The sequence below is a fragment of the Henckelia pumila genome, unplaced genomic scaffold, assembly GCF_033568475.1.
Source record: "Henckelia pumila isolate YLH828 unplaced genomic scaffold, ASM3356847v2 CTG_461:::fragment_3, whole genome shotgun sequence".
Lineage (NCBI taxonomy): Eukaryota > Viridiplantae > Streptophyta > Magnoliopsida > Lamiales > Gesneriaceae > Henckelia > Henckelia pumila.
Genome location: NW_027331831.1, coordinates 4,622,587 through 4,644,759, shown reverse-complemented (window position 1 = coordinate 4,644,759; position 22,173 = coordinate 4,622,587). Strand labels below are relative to the sequence as shown.

Genomic DNA, 22,173 nt, shown 5'->3' with positions numbered 1-22,173 from the left:
AGAATGTAGATATAAGAAACCACAGGACATAAATTTTAGGTAATTATGAATAACACTAAACCGAGAAAAAAATAATTTAGGAACGGAATTATATGACATTTTTTTTTAGATAAATAAGAATTTGAGTAACTTACAATTGTAAACTTTTGTCAAATACTTTTATTTTTTTGTTTATTTTTTTTATAAACATTTATTTTTGCCAATACACCTATTAAAATTTCGCTTTAAAATTAAATGTTTGTGAATTTTTAGTAAGCTATCATTGAAATAAAAAATAAAAAATTTTACAATTATTGATGGAAAATATGAAAGATCGATGAGAGTGCGAAATCCCCATTCCTATATAAGCATGAAAAGATGGAAAGAATGATAGTACAAATTTTTTCCCCTTGCAATAAAGGATTAGGTTCGATATTTCACTTTTTTTTTTAAAAAAACAAAATAGATATATTAAAACAAGTCACGAGAAATTACATCATAAATTACAAAAGTCGAAGGAGTCACACGACCTTCTAAACCAGACAAAGAATCTGATTTTTTAGCTAACGCATGAACACCATGATTTACTGATCTACGAATAAAAACAAAAAAGATAGATTTGATATCCAAAACAAGGATTTTGCAATCTTCAATGATAAGTCCAACCAAAGAGCCATCCGGTGCTATAAAGTTTAATGCTTCGACAATCAATAGTGCATCTGACTCAACAATTATTGATGATAAATAAAGGTTCGATATTTCACTTAAATATAGAAATTCATTTGTTTTTCTCGCCCTGTTACTTTCTGAGTTATTAAAAATTAATAATAATAATAATAATAATAATAATAATAATAATAATAATAATAATAATCTGGCAATATGTCTCCGACAAGACATTGCAAGTTATCCTTGCGATATTATTGCCCCAAATGATGCAACCAATATTTAATAATAAATGTTGGGTCTAAGAATTAATGGATTCTAAACACCAAGACATATCTCGAGAAACCTTAAACTCCACCTCAATATCAAAAAATAAAAATAAAAAAATCTCAATACTGTTGGGATCGAATACTTTCTCGCAAAAACACAATAATAACGATTATTATAATAATTTTACACAAAATTTAGTCACTAGAAATCAGACTTTCCGTCAATACTTGGAGTCTCTAGGAATTGTATGCCGTAAAAAAACAGTTTATGGCATTTAAAGGGTGTTAAAAATTGAAATAAGGGATATTTCATATAGACAAACAAATAGCATATGTAACACAAAACTTTACAACATACTCAGGGAAAAGGAGAAGAAAATAAAAGAATTAATTAAATACATGATGTAGAATCAACACAACAGGTTTAAATACCAGCATCCAACTCTGCAAATGACTATGGAACTCTCATACCAAATCCACGCTTCTCCCTCTCAACCCTGTTCAAATATCATTATTCGTTAAATACTTGCATTCATGATCTGTATCAAAACTCTTTCAAACCACTTCTCGACGGGGCGTTATATGGAGTACAAACAATCCATACAGCTTATTCCTCCCAGAAAAAGTCCATACCGAAATAATTTATTCCATTGAATAGCTCATCAACGACCTCATATACGAGTTAATTTGTTTATGACTAGATAGAATTAAAATCGAACACATCATGTTGAACTAGAGCCAGCCAACACAAGCAGACTTGTCAACCTCTAAATGAGCTCGAATATCAAAACATTGCATGTACTCGACTTGTTCACCCCTACAAGTAGTCTAACATGACTACACGAGGTGTAGCAGAAATAATTTACACTTAGACTAAGTAACTAGTACGACATCAAGACCAAAGATCGTCTACAAGTTTTATTGAAGTGGTAAAATGCTAGCAGTTCAGAATGTAACTCTAGAAACGGAATTAGATCAAGAAAATTTAATGGTGAAATTTGACTGTCAATTAATTCACTTGCTGAATTTATGCAGAAGAAAAAAATTGCTGTATAGAAGTGTAGATAAAAATAGCTAAAGAAATAAGAGGGTGAGTAATGATAGCAATTCTTGAGGATCAGTAAGCTTACGTGGGGGCAAGTTTGCCAAGGCTATCTAGTTCTTCCCCTGTGTGCACATCAACCACTTTCCCGGAAATATCAACGATATAAGATCCATATTTTAAGATTGGAAGACCTCTACTCGCAAGTATATCTAAGTCCTTCTGGTGAAGTTCACGGCCATTGACACGAACTCCAGTATTTCCAGCAGCACAGTGTTCCGGTAGAGGATAGTTGAATTCCTCAATATTCGGCTGAAAAATAATTATTATTACAAGGATAAGGCTGAGTATTTCAAGTAAATAGCAATTATGTAATGTTTTTTGAACTATGTATATTAATTATAAACCAGAAACATTATTCAATGAAAAGGAACTTGTACTTCAGAGACGAACTCACCATTACAATACCAAGACAAGGACGGCCCATCACTCCCCAAAATCCAGCTCGAATATCGTACCTGATCAACACAAAAATTATGAGAAATATTCATTGACATTATTTATGAAAAATTGTATAAAATCCCAGAATCACTGTTTGCTATTTTAAAATAATGCATGCGCTACAAAATATTCATTAACATGGACCAAAGACTTTTGATTAGTTGAATAGACACCAAATGTGACATAGTAGATTCTTCATGTCTATTTCTTAACCCTACCCCGGCCCTTAAGAAATAAACATGACTTATCTCATATGAATCCCAAGCATTAAGCACAAGATACATTTACAAGAATTGATTTCTTTGGTACATTTTCTAATCACAAAAAGTATTCATGTATGTTTTCTAGCCTAGCAATCAAATTCGCTAATTAAAACCAATAGCTTGTGAAATGATCATATCCAACATCAAGAAGTCTTAATTTTAGTAGATCCAAATGGTAAAAATATTAATTTCCTTGTCGGAGACTTTGATCAATAAACACGAAAGAATATTCAGAAACAGTGAGCAAAACTTGTTTCTAACGAACTCGAACTTCCAAACTTTTAACTTAACTGAGAACTGCTAAATAGAAAAACCATCCAGTGCTACATTAAAGTTATGTTTATAGGGCATGTGATCATAAATAATTAATGGAAACTCTAGTACGTGTGTAGTACAAAATAACTCACCAATATTCTCCTGGTTGAATAGGTCCAGCTAGCTTTTCGGCCTTCTGCACGTCACGATTTGGTATGAAGTGATTGTTCACAAAAACTTTGGATTCATTAAAATCTAGACTTTGATCATAATCTGAAGTGTCATTGGAGCTATTTTCAGTAGCACCAAAAGACTCGCCCTTTATGTTGACTCTGGCGTGATCATCCTCACTTATTTCCCCAGAATTATTAGATATACGTCTATTTGAAAATGCGTTCACTGACACACCTGCCCTTGCTGAATCATTTGCAGAAATCTGCGAGGTAGTAGCTTGATCAAGTGCAAGCTTTGATCGACTACTCTGACCTCTCTCATCAAATTGACTACCAACATTGTTACCAGAAGTATGAACATGATATTCTTCAGGCAAATTGTAATGTTTTTCAGATGTCACATTCTCAGAAGAAAGAGGATTCAGTTGCATCTCAGGCTTCGGAAATGCGTTAACTGACACACCTGCCCTTGCTGAATCATTCGCAGAAATCTGCGAGGTAGTAGCTTGATCAAGTGCAAGCTTTGATCGATTACTTTGATCTCCCTCATGAAATTGACTACTAATATTGTTACCAGAAGAATGAACATGATATTCTTCAGGCAAATTGTAATGTTTTTCAGATGTCATATTCGCGGGCGAAAGAAGATTCAGTTGCTTCTCAGGCTTCGGAAATGAGTTAACTGATGCACCTGCCCTAGCTGAATCATTCGCAGAAATCTGCGAGGTAGTAGCTTGATCAAGTGCAAGCTTTGATTGATTACTTTGATCGCCCACATGAAATTGACCACTAATATTGTTACCAGAAGAATGAACATGATATTCTTCAGGCAAATTGTAATGTTTTTCAGATGTCATATTCGTGGGAGAAAGAGGATTCAGTTGCTTCTCAGGCTTTCCGGAATTCAAATTGTCATCTATCTTGTGCTCGTCCGTAGAGATATGCGGTGTGGTAAAATGAGTATCCAACATCTTCCCAGACTCATCATCATACTTCTGGTTTGTGTCTGGGATGTCCTCGTCTATAGAGTTGCTCAGGGCGGCAAAATGAGAGTCCGCCTGCTTCTCCGACTCACCATAATTCAACTTCTTGTCCATGTCTGTTTCGTGACTGCCTATTGAGACAGTTGACATGACAGAAAGAGGGTCGACCTGCTTATTGGACTCGTCTAAGCTTGACTTATGACTTGTCTCTACGTAATGTTGACCCACGGAACTACAAGATGAGGAAGAAAGAGAATCCACTTGCTTCCCAAACCCATCATAATTCAACTTGTTTGTAGGATCTGTTAGCTTCTCAAGATCTTCAGAACTTGGCTTATTTGCCATGTCGTGCTTGGCCATCAAAATACTCGAATTTCCAGAGAGAGGATGCAACTGCTTCTCAGGTTCATCAAAGTTCGATTTTTCACTTGCGTGTGTGTTGTGTTTGTTCACAGGGATACTTGATATGGCAACACGAGGATCCAGCTGCCTCTCGGGCTTGACATAATTTGACTTGTCTGTAAATTCACCTTTATTAGGGCAGGCATTTATGTCAGCTTTATTGAAACCAACATCCACATTGGTTGAAATTGGATCATCATGTGAAGAAAGTGATACGGCATAGCTTTTACTCCCGAGTTCAAACAAGATTACTGAAAAGCAAGACCCACATTTCATTTTCCTTTTTTTTGCCGACGACAAGTGTTTTCTGGGAAGTTTCAACAACTCAAAGCAATTACAGCATGTTATAAAAGGAGCGCCCCCTAAAATGGGATGGCACAGTCGCCTTCTTCCCTGAGCTACATCTACGTTTCTATGTCGGTGACCATCAAGACTCTCATTTTCGTAATCTAGATCAGCAGAGTTCAGAGTTGGAGACCGTCGTGAATGTAAAGGGGAGCCTCCTGAACTATAACCCTGAGAAACATGCCGTATAGGATTGGAATGATGATTAATGTTGTGACTATATGGTCGATGTAGAGACTTAAAGTGATCAATTTTAGGAGGAACATATGAGTTCCTATTATAGCAATGCTCACAAGAGCATGAAGACCGATGCAAAAACTGTCTATGTTCATGCAACACGCGGTCGGGACTAGCATCACTGTAGTAACCACGAACATCCTCGTGATACTGGTGATGCATACGCCCATATGGAGACTGATGAGGAGGCCTAAATCCACCAAACTCGTGTGGAAAGACCCTCGGAGAATATGAATCCTGCATACCTGAATCAAACCTACCCATATGAGGACTGTGTCCATGGATGCGACTAAAATATGGGGATTCCAACTCATTGGCAGATAATATCATCTTATTGACACCATGTGAATTATTCAACCCTTCTCGAGCATATGCACTATGAAGTCCACCATAAGAGTCCGGTGGAAAAGGAGAAACCATCCTTTCATTCGGTTTGTCATCCATATCCCAAGACCGATTGAGTTGACCCTTCAGCTCATCGAGTTTCCTAAGGAGCTCAACCCGATCATGCTCCAATTCTTCAACTCTAGCAAACCCATATAAACCTTGATCTTTAAATCTTGTCCTCTCAATGTGTTCGTAATGAGAATTTAATTCATAGCTCGAAGGCCCCATGACATGATGAGGGAAACTTCCAAACCTCCTTTGTAAATAACCATATTCTGTCGTATTTATATTCAAGTCGGAAAATTCATCATGATTTCCATGGCCAACCAGGCCCTGAGTATATGATTTCTTCTCATCATCGTGATATCCCAGCCTTCTGACCCTTTCTTTTCCTCTTCGATTGGCATCAAAATCAGCAAGTGGTTCCCCATTTCCAAACCTTGACATGGAATTACCAATGGAAGTCACTCTTTCTTTATTGTATTTCTCGACACTAACAACTTCAATTCCATCAATACTTTCCATGTCAACGTTGGACATATTATTTATATTACATTCAGCAGAAGTTCTTATACCCTTGGTATCATCAGGCGTCTCCATCAATCCATCTTTTAGAAATGCCTTCTTTTTAGCTGTACAATCAAAACCACCGCGATTAATACGGATAAGCATACCATTTAACCCGTGAAGGAAAACTTCAAATTGTATCAGTTTTAATGTTATTTGACAGATTCCATCATAAAAGACTATATTCACTTGGAACAAGTCGTGTGAATATTATGTTACAGGCAAGCACATATTACTCTTACTCAAGGTAAAATCAAAAACAAAAAATATTATGAGAAGAACCAAAACGGCATAGTTCATACAGGCACTCAAAAAAATTAAAAACAGAACAAAAAATATTTTGATTGAATACCAAACATTACAACTTCAATTCAAGTTAGACAAAAGACTGCCCTCGCCTCAAACATTCCCAAAATTTAAACTATCAAATTTCATCTCATGAGGCAAATACTATTTAAAAAATCACCGCGAGAGTCCTTTAGTATGAGAACTTAGACCCAACACAATAGCCTAATAAAAAATACTAACCACATCGGAGGACCTCTCGATTTTAACCATCACTCTTCAATTTTTTCCGAACCCCACACACGAGCTAACATAACCAATGCAGGCGTTTTCAAATGAACTAATTTTGAAATTTGTATCCACGATCTTCAAAAAAATTCAAACTTTTTCGACAGAGTTGAGCTTCTTCAAGATCCCCCCTTCAATGTAGCGAGGATCAAGTAGAACACCGATATCTAACTAACAAACAAAAGGGTCAAGAACTAGTGTTTTTCATGTGCAATATATCTCAGGACTCGTAATATTTCACCAAAAAAACATTTCATCAAACATCTGGTGTGCAGTTCGATCAGTACCTTGGAGAACAGCACCGCAGCCACCACATTTGTAAAGAGAGAAATCAGGGAGCTCTGTGAGGAGATTCGCGCACTTGGGACAACGCACGAGCCGTACTTTTACCGATTCAGCCATCTTTCTACCGCTTTGAAGACTTTATATGGTTCTTTATGTGAAACAATATATATTTTATTCAGACGCGTAGTTTTATTACACAGGCCATCAAGAATTGGACCGAGTCCAGATGGGAAAACGTCAACCAGCTAAATAAATCCCATAAAGTCAACTTAAAATATTGGAATTTGGAGCCCACCAAATGCTAGAGCATAAATTCAACGCCTCAACTAACCGTACCCACAAATGATTCCATACAATGACTTTGATGCTCAACAAATACAATCATGGGTTCAACTCTCTCTTCATCGACATATTTTTAGATGAGAATGTCGTATAAGGTTTATCTCGTTACTTTAGTTTGCTATCTAATGCATATGTAGTGTTTGGGAGGCAACACTTGTCAGCTTTTTTTTCATAAAATTTTTATAAAATTTCATTTTAAAATGTTAGGAAGAAAAAGTTGAAAATTGCTTCATAGAAGCTCTTCCAAATACTATCACAATAGCTGTTTACGAGTGACTTTATTTAGATTTTTGTTCCTTTTATTTAGATTTTTGTTCCTTTTGTGATCAATAAATTTTATTTGGCCGAGTTCCGATTGGGAGAAGGTTTCGGATCATAATCAAGTCTAAATAACATTGCAGTGTTTTTTATATCTTTAAAGAAAATGGATTTCCATACTTCGTTCTAAGAAAATTTGAACACAAGATAGGTGCAGTATTTGGAAACGCTTGTACCTTATTAGTGTGTTTTTTGTTGAATGCCATTTTGTTTTTTCTATGCAAAATTAAAGCAGAGTTTGTCCTTTACGCCTTAATTTTTTAATGAAAATAAATTGGGTTTAAAGAATTTGGGCCGGGTTAGCTTTCCGGTCTCGGTCTCCAAGAGATTAGCCCAGTCTAGATTAAATGGATATCAGGAGCCCGGGACAGGCCTGGATCTATATTTTGTGTCATTTTTGCTTTTTAATAATACTTGATTGATTGTCAATCCATTCAAAATAAATTATTATGATGTCAAATTGTCAACATTTATATTATACGAGAAAGTGACGAAATAAATTATTTTTTTGTCAAATATTTCTCACAAGATGATGTCAATTGATGATATTTTTATGAAGGTAACAATAGAATAAAACTCAATATATATATATATAAATTAATGAAAATTAACCATAGGATTTAATTCAAGCATATCTAGTTACTTTAATATAAGTCGTTATACACACCGTGCTACTAATAATTATTAAATGCATAAATAGGTTGAGGCCAACCCGTTTTCCTAAAAAGAATCCGATAATCCGACCCGACTCATATTCGAACCGGTTAGATGCATTGATAAAAATGACCATGGATTTGTCGAAAAATATTGTTTGAGGTGTAAAAAGACAAAGATTCCTTGGATTTGGCTACAAAATAACTGACCATTCTAGAATATTAATTTGGTTTTTGTAGGTAGCAAGTCTTTATAACGCTTTGAACAAAGCTTGGCACATCACAAATCAACTACAAATTAAAGACAGCTAGCGCAGATGGGATCAAATAGTGCGTATCCAATATAGTCGGCTCCTACTATTCTCGTATGTATAATTTACAAAAACTCTTATAAGAAAGTTTCATTAATAATTTTAGTGAAATGGATTTTTTATTCGACCAATATGCAACAAATATTTTTTTTATGTTAAATCATTTCTTCTAATATCATATCCTGTTGAATTTTGTCACAAGATGCAAATATTATATATGATGCATAAACGTATAGATATTGGAGATATTACTTGATTTCAAATAATGTTTTTTAGAAACGAATTCCAACTCACACCAAAACAAACCCACGTACAACGTTGATGTATTCTTTATATTTTGTTTAAATTTAAACAGAAACACATTTCGTTATAACATTAACAAGTCTTGAGTTACAACCGTTTTCAAAAACCATGAAATTCAAATGACATTCATACACAAAAAACTTTTCTCCGAAAAAATCAAATATAATATTCTATATACATGATTTTCGACATTTTAAAAATTCTGGAAATAATCAAATAAATCGATGCTTCTTTATAGTCAAACTAGGAAGAACATATATATATCTCTTACAAAAGGGAGTAAAAGATTGATAAGACGACGTAACGAAATCCCTCGGTTGTTCAACTCAATTTAAAACTACTTTTCCGTTATATTTAGTAATACTTTCTAACACTCTTTTACTAGCATACACTTATTAACTACATATTAAAAATCGTACAACTAATTTTTTGAATGCATTAAATAAAAATAAAATAGGAAGTGTGTACCCAAATAAATTTTTTTTTCTTAATATATAGAAGATCATAAGTCTATTTAATCGATCGAGAAGAAGTAAAATACATTTTTGTAGCTATCCATTTGATCTTATGTTCCACACGAACTAGCACGTAGTTTTAGACCAGAGCCATTAATTCTATGGAAATAAATATTATATCTCTGGAGGGCTAAATAATACATTTTTTTTAATAAACGATAACCAATAGCTATCCATATTTCCATTAGTCTCATTTTTAAAAAAAAAAATAGTTTACCTATAAATTAATAAGCTGCTAGTTAAGCCTCAGCACTCATATATAATTCAATACAATAGTACTGATCTAGCTCTCTTCATCTCTGGTTCGTCCACTATTAATTCTCTCCTTCATTTTATGAGCAATTTTAGTACTTAAAATAAAGAAATTAATTATCTGTTTTATGTATTTTATATGTATATGATCCTTTTTTTCAGAAGTCTATGGAGAAAACGGAAGGTGGAAGAAAATGTGCAATAGTGTGGGATTGCGGGAGTCCATTGTACGACTCTTACGAGTTAGCTGAGCTCACGAATATCATCGAGAGGCTCGCCACCGTTTCCTTGCCCGTCTCCCCGTCGAGGTTCGAAGCCGAACCGAGGGTAAAGGATGATGATTTTTTCATCAAAAGAACAAAGTATGATCAAAAGGCAAAGGGTGTTTACAAAAAAAGATTTCACAGCTTCTGTGCTCGAATGGGGTTGCATATGAAGAAGTGAGACAATTAATTATTTTTTAATTAAAGTTACAAGTACACGTTCGATTACACATGATTTTACGTTTTTTAAATGACATGCAAAATTATCTTATATATATGAATTGAAAGATGTTTTCGTTGGAAAACGCGCGTGTAAGGGAACATGTATAGCATTTTTCATTATTTTCATCTAATAATAGGCATTTGAATATCCGGCAGGCATCGGTCTCTGGAATTAAAATACACACGGTGTTATATATATATTTCAATGTAACTCTTCGTTCCAAGTAGGTTTATAAATTAAGAAGTAAAAATGTTGAATTAAGACTATAATTTTCCCTTTTTTCTTTGCCTACGGGATGTTATTTTTCTATAGTACTGTAAAAAAAAAATTGTTGAGATTATTATCTTTCGAGATTCGGAAGCTACCCAATTTCATATTTTGCATATCTATTTATAATTATATATTAAGATAAAAAGACAGAATGTCAATTTTATGTATGACATTTTTATAAGTGATATTAATTGTATGTTTATCAATTTTATAACTATGTATTTGATCAATTTTAGTCATTTACATCAAGATCATGTAATTAAATGGATAATATCATTGTTAAAATTTATGACTACGTTGTCAAACACACGTTCATTTATCGAGAACTTTTTCCTAACCGTGTACTTACAAAAATTGAAGCATATTAGTCATTTAATTACGTATTTTAGGTTGAAATGACTAAAATTGATCAAAAGAATATAATTACGAGACTATTTTTTATTTATTGAAACATAGAATATTAAAAATGGTCACACATCAATATATACAGGACTGAAATTGACATTTTGCCTAAAAAACATGGTGAACATGAACAAATAATGTCGAAATTCATAACATGCGAAATTTGATATATGGAAGAAATTTTAGCATATTCTCCTACAAAATTTGCAAACTTCTAAAACAAATAGTTTTCTGGGTTGATATATTTATACGTAATCAGTATTTTCAGTTTTCTAAATGCATATGTGACTTTTGATCTGTATTTAATTAATTTATTCAATAACAATCCAACAATAGGTTTAATGTTGTAGTAATAGCTAGCTATGATGTTACTATTATTTTCCAACTTTAATTTTGCACGTGTTTAAGAAGCTAAAGTACTCAAGATGGCCAAATAACATTTATTTTGATTCCATTAATTAAATGCACTCAATTTGATGCAATATTCCGACTATTTTTGGACACTGTTTAAAATTAAAATAAAACGATTAATTATTGTCATATCCTCGTTTCATATCTCATTTTACTCGAATGCTGTAATAATTAGATATATATATATATATCATCATGATAAAATCTTATGTTATTTTACGAACCAAACGAAATTTGAAAAGAATAAATAAATATACAAAGGGGCGTAGATGAAGCAAAGTTGTGATTTTGCTGTGGATCCAACAAAATATAAATATACTTGTAGCCTTAATTTGACTCGAAAAATGTCCCTTGTGGCACACCAAAAGATACATTCCTTTGCTCACCAAACCAAACATGTCCCAGCCTTGTTGGTGCCCGCGAAACGACAGCGTTTGGAGCATCCTAGAAGTCATCGAAACTTTTAGCCTCGGCCATTCCGCCACCCCAAAACCTACGTCAACCTTAATTGCCCTTCTACAATTGTACCATGTAATCTAAATTTATTTCGAAAAATGTAAAATATTACTCATCAATGTTTTTAAAAAAAGCAAAAAAAATAAGAATAATAAAATCCATCAAGTGTTTAATTATCAAGTGGATGAAGTAAATATTTACATTAGTGGTCCTTCGTTGGTAATAATCCTATCCTCAATTTGTTTTTATTTTTACAATATTTTAAGTCTCAAAAAATATCCTCAAATAAAACTCTGTATAAAATTTTGGGACCAAAAAGAAAGAAACTCGCCAAAAGATATAATATTAACACCAAAATCTCTTAACATGATTTCACGGGTTAATTTTGAGAAATAAATATTCTATTCAGAATATCTCATGAAAAAATTGTAATTTTTATTGAAAATATAAAAAAATAATTCGATCTACCGTCTCACCATTTTTTAAATTAAATTGCTTAATAATAAATTAATAGTAAAAAAATACGATGATTTTCAATACAAACGATGTTTTGTTACTTTTGACAAAAATGGGAAGATTTTTGTTTATTAATATTAATATTTTTTGAAGGATAAAAAAATTTGATTGGGCACGAAACAGAGGAATACGGAGGTTAAAAGAGTAATTTAACAACCTAATCCGGCGGGTGTTATATTTACTCAGCCATAACACCAGCATTGTTATGTGCTCGTGTTTCTCCATTTTCGAGAAGCCAACATTTTTCTTCGCCTGCCATAGCTGATATCTCGAGAAATCTACAGTCGAAGGAGCAATGGAATCCGCAGCGACGCTGTCTCAAATCGGGCTTGCGGGCCTCGCAGTGATGGGTCAAAACTTGGCCTTGAACATCGCGGAGAAAGGCTTCCCAATTTCCGTCTACAATCGGACCACGTCCAAAGTTGACGAGACCGTAGATCGAGCTCATCGGGAAGGAAACCTGCCTCTATTCGGCCAGTACAACCCCAAAGATTTCGTCCTTTCTATAAAAAAGCCCAGATCTGTGATCATTCTTGTCAAAGCTGGGGCCCCAGTTGACCAGACCATTGCTGCTATGTCTGCGTACATGGAGCCCGGTGATACGATCATCGATGGGGGTAATGAGTGGTATGAAAACACCGAACGCCGGATTTCGGAGGTTTCTGGTAAGGGTTTGCTTTATCTTGGGATGGGAGTGTCTGGGGGTGAAGACGGGGCACGAAATGGGCCGTCTTTGATGCCAGGAGGGTCCCACAGGGCCTATTTGAATATCCATCACATTCTTGATAAGGTCGCGGCGCAGGTGGATGATGGCCCTTGTGTTACTTACATTGGCGAAGGGGGGTCGGGGAATTTCGTGAAGATGGTGCATAATGGGATCGAGTATGGTGATATGCAGCTGATTTCAGAAGCTTATGATGTGCTGAAGAACATCGGCGGGCTGGGGAATGAGGAGTTAGCGGCCATTTTTGGTGAATGGAATAGGGGGGAGTTGGAGAGTTTCTTGGTTGAGATCACAGCCGATATCTTTAATGTGAAGGATGAGGAGACTGGCGATGGGTATTTGGTGGATAAGATCTTGGATAAGACCGGGATGAAAGGAACCGGGAAATGGACCGTGCAGCAGGCGGCTGATCTGTCCATCGCAGCTCCCACGATCGCGGCTTCGTTGGATAGTAGGTATATGAGTGGATTGAAGGAGGAGAGGGAGGCGGCCGCAGAGATTTTCAAGAAAGAAGGATTGAGCGAGGAGATGATCAACAATGTGGCTGCAGTGGATAAGAAAAAGTTGATTGACGATGTCCGGCAGGCTCTCTACGCATCCAAGATCTGTAGTTACGCCCAAGGAATGAATTTGTTGAGGTCAAAAAGTGTGGAGAAAGGATGGGGTTTGAACTTGGGGGAGTTGGCGAGGATTTGGAAAGGTGGGTGCATCATCAGGGCAGTTTTCTTGGATAGGATTAAACAAGCGTATCAGAGGAATCCGGGGCTGCCCAATTTGATGGTGGACACCGAGTTTGCGAGGGAAATGGTGCAGAGACAGGCGGCGTGGAGGAGAGTCGTTGGGTTGGCGATTCAGAAGGGAGTTAGTGTCCCCGGGATGTCTGCGAGTTTGCAATATTTTGATACTTATAGGCGTGGTAGGCTGCCTGCCAACCTTGTGCAAGCTCAGAGGGATTATTTTGGGGCGCATACGTATGAGAGGACCGATATCCCTGGATCATACCACACCGAATGGTCCAAGCTTGCTCGAAAGACCAGAGTGGCTAGGTAGAGGTTTGGTTTGGTTGTTAGAATTTGGTTATTGAAGTCGTTATACCTTGGATTTTCTCGAGGGATCTATTTCAATTTGAGCTTATATTATCCTTAATTTTCTTGCTTTCTCAATGTTGCTTATGCAGTTAATAAATGGAGTAATACCCATTTGAGCATCATATCTCACACATTAGTTTTCTGTATCCCATATAAGCACTTATGGCCATTTTGATGTATACTTTTTGATGCAATTGGGGACTTAAATGTGGAACATGTGCTTGGCACACGAACACATGCCCACAAGATAGTTTTCTGTTCCTATTATCACAAAGCAAGATAGCTTAACAGATTGATTGTGAGTATCTTTAGCCAGTCTACCCTTTAAAATAAGGTAAGTCTCATGTCATACAATCTAAATATATGTGAGACGGGTCAAATCCGATCCTTGTAACTTTTTGCACAGTAGGAAATGTGTTTCACAAAATTATGTCGCTAGAGGAATACGACAAGCATGGAGTAATTCGACTCCGATTCTATATTTGTCAGGGTGTTCTTGAAACTCTCGGCTCTAAACATGTCGAAAACTTGTGTTTGTGTTTTGTGAAATATTCGCTTTCTCTAGTACCTTCTATAATAATTAATAATATAATATATTGCACCGATTCATAAACTTTTCGCTCATTTATAGAACATCATAATCACTCAGAAGGAAGAATATAATGATGCCCACAATGCACTCCGAGCATTTTAGGACCACTCCTAGTACATGTTTCACATAGTTATTATGATTTACGTACGTATCAATCCAAACGTTTGTATCTAAGTCTGACTCGAATGAGACATCACAATTAATGACATAGATTAGTTGTTGGATACAAGGGATTAGCTAACATGTGCCAACTATTGAATACAGATCCCCGGCTAAGGACCTACCAAAAGCAGAAAAAAAAAAAAAAAAAAAAAAAAACTCTTCTTTTGAGTCACCTTCCTCTTGTTTGGAGCAGCGCCTTTGATCCGCCCGTCTCCCGGAATCACTGTTTCCGACTTTGGAATCTGTTGGACCAGTCGAACCAAGAAAGTTTTGGATTTGGGAGAGTTTCACTCTCAAGAATAGGCTGGGTTCTAGTCACTTCTGCTCTAGGCATCTTGCTGCTATGAATCCAATATGTTTTCAGAAACTCTCCATTATCTGCTTCTTTTTCCATCATTTCTTCACTCCTTTTCCCAACTAAACTTCTCACAGCCAGATTACCAACAAACCCCACCAAAATCAACCCCACAAATCCACCCAAAAATCCTACAATCCAAAGGGGCCACGCTTGCTTCTGTTTCTTGACAGGAATAACTACTGAGAAATGGCCTTGGATTCTGGTTTGACACTCGGTAGACATGCTCATTTCACTCATACTCACATTCCCACTTTCATCAAATGCAGCACATCTCTTGTCACGATTACGGCCGCCTTCCCTGGAAAACGTCAACTTCTCGAACTGAATCGTTATGGGCTTCCCCTTTGTGTCGAGCTCGAGTTTCGACAGTTTCAATGGCCTTTCCCTGCTCAAGAAAGATGCATCATACACAAGAAAACCAATGACCGGGCTTACCAGTGTGTAGCCTGATAAGGTGGAGTAGAATGAAGACCAGTTGCCAAGATTATGGTAAACTATCAGAACCCTTTTCGAATACGGTGACGGCAAGGTCTTAGGGGGGATTATGAAGTCACTGAAGTTGGCACCTGTCCTCCAAAGGGTTCTGCTTCTCAGGCCAACAACTGAAACCTTGATTCCTGATAGACTTGGAGGGAGACGAGCGTCGTATAGGGCGCCGGTACGCGGGCGGCGATGAGTCAGAACTTTCAAGGCATGGTCATGGAGAACTGATTCTAAAGTTTCATCAAAGGCGTGTGAGAAATTTATGGTCAGAATGAGAAAAATGAAGTAGAACATGATATTGGAGTTCACATGCAGTTGGTTGATTGTCAGCTTTGAGTTTTATCACGTTTGGGGCTCTTACTATAATTGCATTTTGCATTCAATCCAACGGCGAATGATGTAGTTTTTGCTGTAATCATGAAAAGTAGGGGCATGTTTTTTTCGGAAAAGTATTCATTAAAAATGCATTTCTAGGAAATAAATTGGAGCCTGTACTATTTTTTTAAAATGGTATTAATTCATCTTAAGTCGCTTAAAATTAAAATAAAATATGTTGCCACTTGCCAGTATAAGTTGAATGAAAATGTAATTTTGAAGAGGGGGGGGGGGGGGGGGGGGGGGGGGGGGAATAGGGATCTCTATTATAGTAAATTTACGTTGAATAATTTGTATTAGATATGTTTTTATCATCGGATATAAAATAAAATAAGAGAAAAGCATGCGTGACTTCAAACATATTTTTTTTCTTTGAAAAATTGTAACATGATATATAGATGTAGACAGTATTTTTCTTAGGGAAAGTGAAAATAATATAATTATATTTGGCTATCTTAAAGAAGATTGAAGTTATTTACAAAACAATATCCAAGACTTAGCATCATCATACAAATTAAAAGAAAAGAAAAAAATAAAAGTCAAAACGTTGACTAAAGTAGTGAAATGAATGAGTTCCTTGATTTAGGGTTGGGGCCCAAAATGAAATGAATAATAGGGTTTGGTGTGGGAGGAGAAGGATGTAAATGTAATTATGGTGATGTTGGCATAAATTGCGGTATCAATGCACGCCACACTTGCCCATTATTATTATAACATGACTTTGATTTTGTATGTAATTTCTATATTTATATGTATATATATAATATCTATTGTTTAAATATATGATCGTTGTTGATAATAATAAATAAAAATATATCTAATATCCCAAAAAATTAAACACGTTAATTAAGATAACATAAAAAAATGTTTTTGTTCATTCATTAATTTGAGTATTTGACAAGATGGTTATTCTAAAGAGTTCATACATTATTATAGATAGATGTATAGATATCTCACAACTGCACGGAATGTCCCACAAGATGAAAAACATATTAAGATAATATAAAAAGAATGGCCGAGAGGATGAAAACAAAATCAAATGAAAGACTAAGGCAAACACTATCTTGAATTGGAATATGTACAAGTTCCAACAAAAGTTCTCTCAACAATCTCAAGCAGACTGAGCTGAATTATAGCATTTCAACATTAGGAATACAAAATCGCAACCCCGATCTGTCTTGACTCGAAAAACGCTGTCGATCAAATTGATAAACAAAGCTTTTCTCACATATTATCAAGAAATACTCGTGGTTTGATTGTCAGTTCTGCCCTTAGATGGAGAATCCCATTGATGAAAAAAGGGCTGTCGTCTGCTATGAAAGCCGTCCATGGCACACCAAATAAGTTGCGGTATCCTACAGCCTTTCCTCCAGTAAAGTTGTAGTTTCCTTTATACTTGCTCACAAACTCCTCGGTCGGCTTTGTCCTAGACGCGAACTCGTAGTCAACAGTGAAGCTGTCTGATCCTTTCTCTTGCATGCCTAAAAACAGCCCGAAACAATGGAAAGAACTCTGTTGGTCCATGTTGCAATGGGCCGACAAGAAAAATCCCTGCCCTCCCAGGTGAAAAGCTTGGGAATAGACTCGACCTGAAGGGAAGAGATTTGTACATTCCTCTCGCTTTAGATCCAGATACACTATACACTGTTGACGAGGTAACTCAAATTCAACAACCTTGACAGGTCGGTATTTATACGCACGCTCTGCAAAACGACGGAATGAAGCATTGCCCTCTGCCACGAGAGAACGTTGCCTATATGGAACTTCTGCCTTGAAAAAGAGAGCATCTAGTACGACCTTGGTAGCAAGTTCAGGATCAAAGTCACTCCATGTTAGGACTTTTTTTAGCTTTCGGCAACTCATGCATGGAAAACGAATCAGGCGAATGAGACGTGTGCTCAATATTTCGCGCCGTTCCTCCAGCTTTGGGTAATGTATTCGAGCCCACTTCAACACAAAATCTAAGATAGCATCCTCCGAAGCTACCTGAAGATCATCACTGGCCAGAATTGCCTCAATACCAGATAAAGGCAGGTTGAGTACTTCTTCTTGAAACCTGGTAATTGTGAAAATAGCCTCAGTAAAACCTTAAACAGGGAAAAAAAAAAAAAAAAAACCTGAACAATCCAAAGTAAACTAATTAATAGTAGAGAAACATTCGAAAGCCAATAAAGCCAATAGACAACTAAAAATGTGAAAAACACGCATATCTTTCACACAATAGCCAGGAGCTCACTTGCTCATGTCCTTGAAGCGTTCGGCAAGAAATTGCTTGGCAGCATCTGTAAGTGGCTGAACTGTATCAGCCATCAAAACTGTTGAAGGAAGATCCAAATAAAGCAATGCTGATTCACAGGTCATCGGCAAGTTTCGTAATAGACGGCTGCAGTATCTCATGCATGATGCAACCTCATATTTGTCAGCAGCCATCAACACATCCAACAAAGCGGATGGTGTAGTTCTTGTTAAAGAATTGCTATACATAAAATTTAGCAAATCCATGAGAGCAGCTTCCTCTGCTCGCCAAAGTGGGCACCAAAAAAAGGAAAGTTCAGCATATTGAAATCATACATGACAAGAAAGCAATACTGTCACATTAATGAACTTCATGGACATTATGTACTACCATTTGAATTGGAAAACATTGTCGCAATTAAATTGATTTACTGTTGCCTTATGTTTGACAAATTACACAAATTACATAAAAAAGACAGATTATACAAGTGCTTCATCCAGTTCCAAAAAGTACACAATTTCACAAAGCCCTATGTGAACACAATCAAAGTACTAGATATATTGAACTCTGAACACTTGAATATTCAAAGAAGTTTAATACTATGGTCCAAGTTAATATAAATACCAAAAATAAGCAGCAATAAATACTTGATGTGCATCTATGTTTACCAGAGGCATGGATCCGTAGAGTTACATGTCGCTGCTCTGACTCTCTCATACCATTTGAGAACAACTAGAATGAAATAAACAATGAAAATATAAATATAAACATAAATAAACACACAAGAAAACAACAGAATGCATTCTGGACGGCCTACCTTGTAAAAGAATGGACTCTTTGCTGCCAAAATAGGGGAGCTGATATGAATGGTTTTCACTACAATTGCTGAGTAGTCCATTCCTGTAGATGTTTCATTAACCTGTGTAGCTTCATTGCATACATGTGTCAGATAGATTTGTCAAATGGTTGAAATAATGCTCTCCATAATTCCAATTTTAATCATATATTGTAATTTCAAAATAATAAACCAGGAACGAATTGAGCAGAGTAAAACCATTTTGAAATGTTCATGACAAATCGCAAAGGAACTTTTGAAAATCTATGAAAACTTTTAAAGAGCAACATGAGATTGGAACAAAAACGGGGAACTCCTACTTGTCATATCAGGCTGGTGATTTATAGACAGCGCTACATTTAGCGGTGGCTCCTCAATCATTGCCACAGCTTCTTCTACATTTTCATACGTAACACCATCTTCCATATCTGGGATATTGCAACTCATTATCTGTTCTTCACGTTGCACAGTCAACTCTACCGCTGAGTTCAATGGATCACAATTAATAAAAAGAACTTGGTAACCACAAAGATTACACAGCTAAGTGATAAAAACAAGTACTAAACCATGAATATTTACATTTCTAAACATAAAATTCTGAAAGTATTATTGTCAATATGGCAGTTGGATTCATACAGGCAACAAACATATCAAAACTGTTGGTTTCGGCTGGGTAGAGTTCACCTCATCAAAATCTCATCACAAAGTGTAAAACCTTAGAAAAACAAAATAAAACAAATCAAATGAAATGCAATACAACAAATGCATCAAAACTACAAATACCTTATTACATACACCATAAAACCCAAAACTATTCAAATCACCCACAATATAAAAAGAGAAAAACAGTGATACCATTGAGCTGATCATCGCGGCGCCGCTTCCGGTTACGCGCCCAATCAGCGAGGCTGTCATGGGGGTCGGGTTTGGATCCAGGCACATCGAGCAAGATCTCAATACGAAGAACCCTATCAGAGAAATTGACGTCATTGAACGCAAAAGCAAAGTCCGACGACTTTTCCGGTAACCCACTTTCAAACGAACTGCCCGATTCCATAACAATTGTTTAGGATTTTAAAAAACCCACTTTAATTCGCCCAAAATTACAAAACTCTACACACCAATATAGTCGTAGATCTCTGTATCAACACAAATGGGCACGGATTTTGCCAGAATTATCGAGAAGTCGGCGATTTGGGCAGAAGAAAACATGGAGAAAAAGAGAGAGACGCAACGGAAAGTTTTGTGAAATGGTGAGGAAATCGTTCAGGCTTTTGTATTTGTAGGTTTTATCCTTATTTTTGTGTTTTCGTTGACATTATTATTTTTCAATTTTAAAATATATTTTTCTTAGTACTAGAAGTTAACAATAATCGACATATGCTAGTTCTTCTCAAACAATAATTTGGACTACTTATTTGTAGAAATAATAATAAAATAAAAATAACCTAAGAAATAAATAAACAAAACAGTTTTTTGGTCTTTATAATTTAGAAAAATTGAAATTTTAATTTGCATACTTGAGTTTTTTAAGATTTTGTTCAATTATATTATCGAATTTATAACCTTTTCGGTCTTGTATCTTTCAATTTTTTTAAAAAAATATCTTTATATTTGATTTTAGGCATTCATTATCTCTCTTTTAATCGAAAGTGCATATATAATATCAACACCAGATCATTGAAAAAGAAAAGTTTGTTATGAATTTTGTCTTCAATAATTACTTGAAAATATATAACGAATATGTCTTGTGAGAGATGAATCTATGTGATTTTGTAGTGAAAACTAATATTTTTGACATAAAAATAATATTTTTATATAAATAAATCGGATCGGAGATCCGTTTCATAAAATTGACTAATAAGATCGTCTTATAGAAATTTTTTTATCGTCTCATGAGATTTTTTTTACATAAAAATTAATACGTTTATATAAGTCAAGTTTCGAAAATCAATTTTACAATTAACTATTCATGGCATCATCTCATAAGATTTTTTTTATAATAAATAACATAAGTTTTGGTGTTATGATGGAGTTTGTTCTCCTCTTCCTTATTATAGTTAGTTTTTTCTATATTTCTTATTAATATTTGCATTTATTTTAGTCGAAGTAAGAAAGCCAGCATAGATGATAGATATAGTTTTTGTGTTTGCTTTAATTTATTCTCTCGTAGAAACTAGAAAGGGAGTATGGGGGGGAAAGTTAGTATTATTTAATTTAACATGTAAAAAGTGTAATAAAATATGACAATAATTAAATTGGAGTAATATATTTAATAATAGTGGCAGAAATAAATAGTTGGTGCCTTCGAGCTTCCTTCTCTCGACCATCCATATTTTCATCGAGAATTCCAAAGAATCAACAAAAAGAATAATTAATTATTACGCCATAGTTTTGAGCCGCTGCAAGTACGTGGGCTTCATCCTTTCATGAAGATGAGCATCTCAACAAAATTTTTTTTTTTTACAAAATTAAACGATGTAACTAACTGACATTCATATACATTGATGGAAGATATATAATTGCCTGAAGTGTATGATTTAATTTTGAACATGCGCGTCTCTACTTATATACGAGTTTGTGTATTTTTTAAAAGTAGTAAATGTGTTTTTCGATATTTCGTGATCAAGTGAACAGTAGAAAAACTCGATATATATTTGTGGCTCAAAATATTTTTTATTTATTGTGTTTTTATGCAAATAGCGGTCTGCGAACAAGAGCCATCTTTAAGAGCATCTTCAATCTAACACCAATTTGATGTACGCCAAATTGGTGTTAGATTTTTTGCTCAAATCAGCGCTATTTTCAGCGCTAGGTTGGAGCAAAACTACAGTTACATTATATTTGGTGCAACACTGTAAGAACACGACTTGAAATTTTTTTTATTTATTAATTAATAGTTATATATGTTTGTCATATTTTAGTTTTATTTATTTAATTATTGTAATTTGTTTAATGTCATGTATTTTAAGTTTAATAATGATTTATTATAATAATTTCATTATTTTATTTCGTAAATTTAACCTTTTACTTAAATTAATTCTATTTATTTAATAAATAAATTATTGTTTTATAATTGCATATTTATTTACTTAAAATAATCAAATTTTAATTAGTCAATATGTTATATAAAATTGAAAGCTATAAAAAAATTTATA

General features: G+C 35.0%; 4 protein-coding genes across 5 annotated transcripts; 1 reads left to right on the top strand and 3 right to left on the bottom strand.

Moving 5' to 3' along the window:
• Positions 1 to 448: 448 nt before the first annotated feature.
• On the bottom strand, positions 449 to 7,210 carry LOC140871571 (uncharacterized). Its single transcript, XM_073274140.1, has 5 exons — positions 6,930 to 7,210; positions 3,128 to 6,134; positions 2,414 to 2,474; positions 2,045 to 2,268; positions 449 to 1,411 (listed from the first exon to the last, which is right to left on the bottom strand). Exons 1-5 carry the CDS (start codon positions 7,042 to 7,044, stop codon positions 1,369 to 1,371), a joined length of 3,450 nt encoding a protein of 1,149 aa, XP_073130241.1. The 5' UTR covers positions 7,045 to 7,210; the 3' UTR covers positions 449 to 1,368.
• Positions 7,211 to 12,358: 5,148 nt separating this feature from the next.
• Positions 12,359 to 14,093, top strand: LOC140871591 (6-phosphogluconate dehydrogenase, decarboxylating 1, chloroplastic-like). The gene has a single exon (XM_073274171.1). The coding sequence runs from the start codon at positions 12,458 to 12,460 to the stop codon at positions 13,934 to 13,936; it is 1,479 nt and encodes a 492-aa protein (XP_073130272.1). The 5' UTR covers positions 12,359 to 12,457; the 3' UTR covers positions 13,937 to 14,093.
• Positions 14,094 to 14,839: 746 nt separating this feature from the next.
• On the bottom strand, positions 14,840 to 15,867 carry LOC140871374 (uncharacterized). Its single transcript, XM_073273858.1, has one exon. The coding sequence runs from the start codon at positions 15,861 to 15,863 to the stop codon at positions 14,949 to 14,951; it is 915 nt and encodes a 304-aa protein (XP_073129959.1). The 5' UTR covers positions 15,864 to 15,867; the 3' UTR covers positions 14,840 to 14,948.
• A 1,073-nt stretch (positions 15,868 to 16,940) lies between these two features.
• On the bottom strand, positions 16,941 to 20,287 carry LOC140871373 (BTB/POZ domain-containing protein POB1-like). Of its 2 annotated transcripts, none has more exons than XM_073273857.1 (6): positions 19,871 to 20,287; positions 19,336 to 19,491; positions 18,998 to 19,107; positions 18,849 to 18,912; positions 18,181 to 18,460; positions 16,941 to 18,000 (listed from the first exon to the last, which is right to left on the bottom strand). In XM_073273857.1, exons 1-6 carry the CDS (start codon positions 20,070 to 20,072, stop codon positions 17,169 to 17,171), a joined length of 1,644 nt encoding a protein of 547 aa, XP_073129958.1. In that variant the 5' UTR covers positions 20,073 to 20,287; the 3' UTR covers positions 16,941 to 17,168. The 2 variants fall into 2 exon arrangements, with proteins under 2 accessions (XP_073129958.1, XP_073129957.1); XM_073273856.1 differs by having other exon boundaries at positions 16,943 to 18,000; positions 19,336 to 19,497; positions 19,871 to 20,286.
• Positions 20,288 to 22,173: the final 1,886 nt, after the last annotated feature.

Coding starts and splice junctions, on each gene's coding strand:
- LOC140871373 (XM_073273856.1), bottom strand. CDS start 20,072: ATGGAATCGGGCAGTTCGTTTGAAAGTGGGTTACCGGAAAAGTCGTCG. Junction 18,461..18,848: donor TCTACGGATCCATGCCTCTG/GTAAACATAGAT, acceptor TTTGGCGAGCAG/AGGAAGCTGCTCTCATGGAT. Junction 18,001..18,180: donor CGCTTCAAGGACATGAGCAA/GTGAGCTCCTGG, acceptor CACAATTACCAG/GTTTCAAGAAGAAGTACTCA.
- LOC140871374 (XM_073273858.1), bottom strand. CDS start 15,863: ATGTTCTACTTCATTTTTCTCATTCTGACCATAAATTTCTCACACGCC.
- LOC140871591 (XM_073274171.1), top strand. CDS start 12,458: ATGGAATCCGCAGCGACGCTGTCTCAAATCGGGCTTGCGGGCCTCGCA.
- LOC140871571 (XM_073274140.1), bottom strand. CDS start 7,044: ATGGCTGAATCGGTAAAAGTACGGCTCGTGCGTTGTCCCAAGTGCGCG. Junction 2,475..3,127: donor ATTCAACCAGGAGAATATTG/GTGAGTTATTTT, acceptor TGTGTTGATCAG/GTACGATATTCGAGCTGGAT. Junction 1,412..2,044: donor CTTGGCAAACTTGCCCCCAC/GTAAGCTTACTG, acceptor ATATTTGAACAG/GGTTGAGAGGGAGAAGCGTG.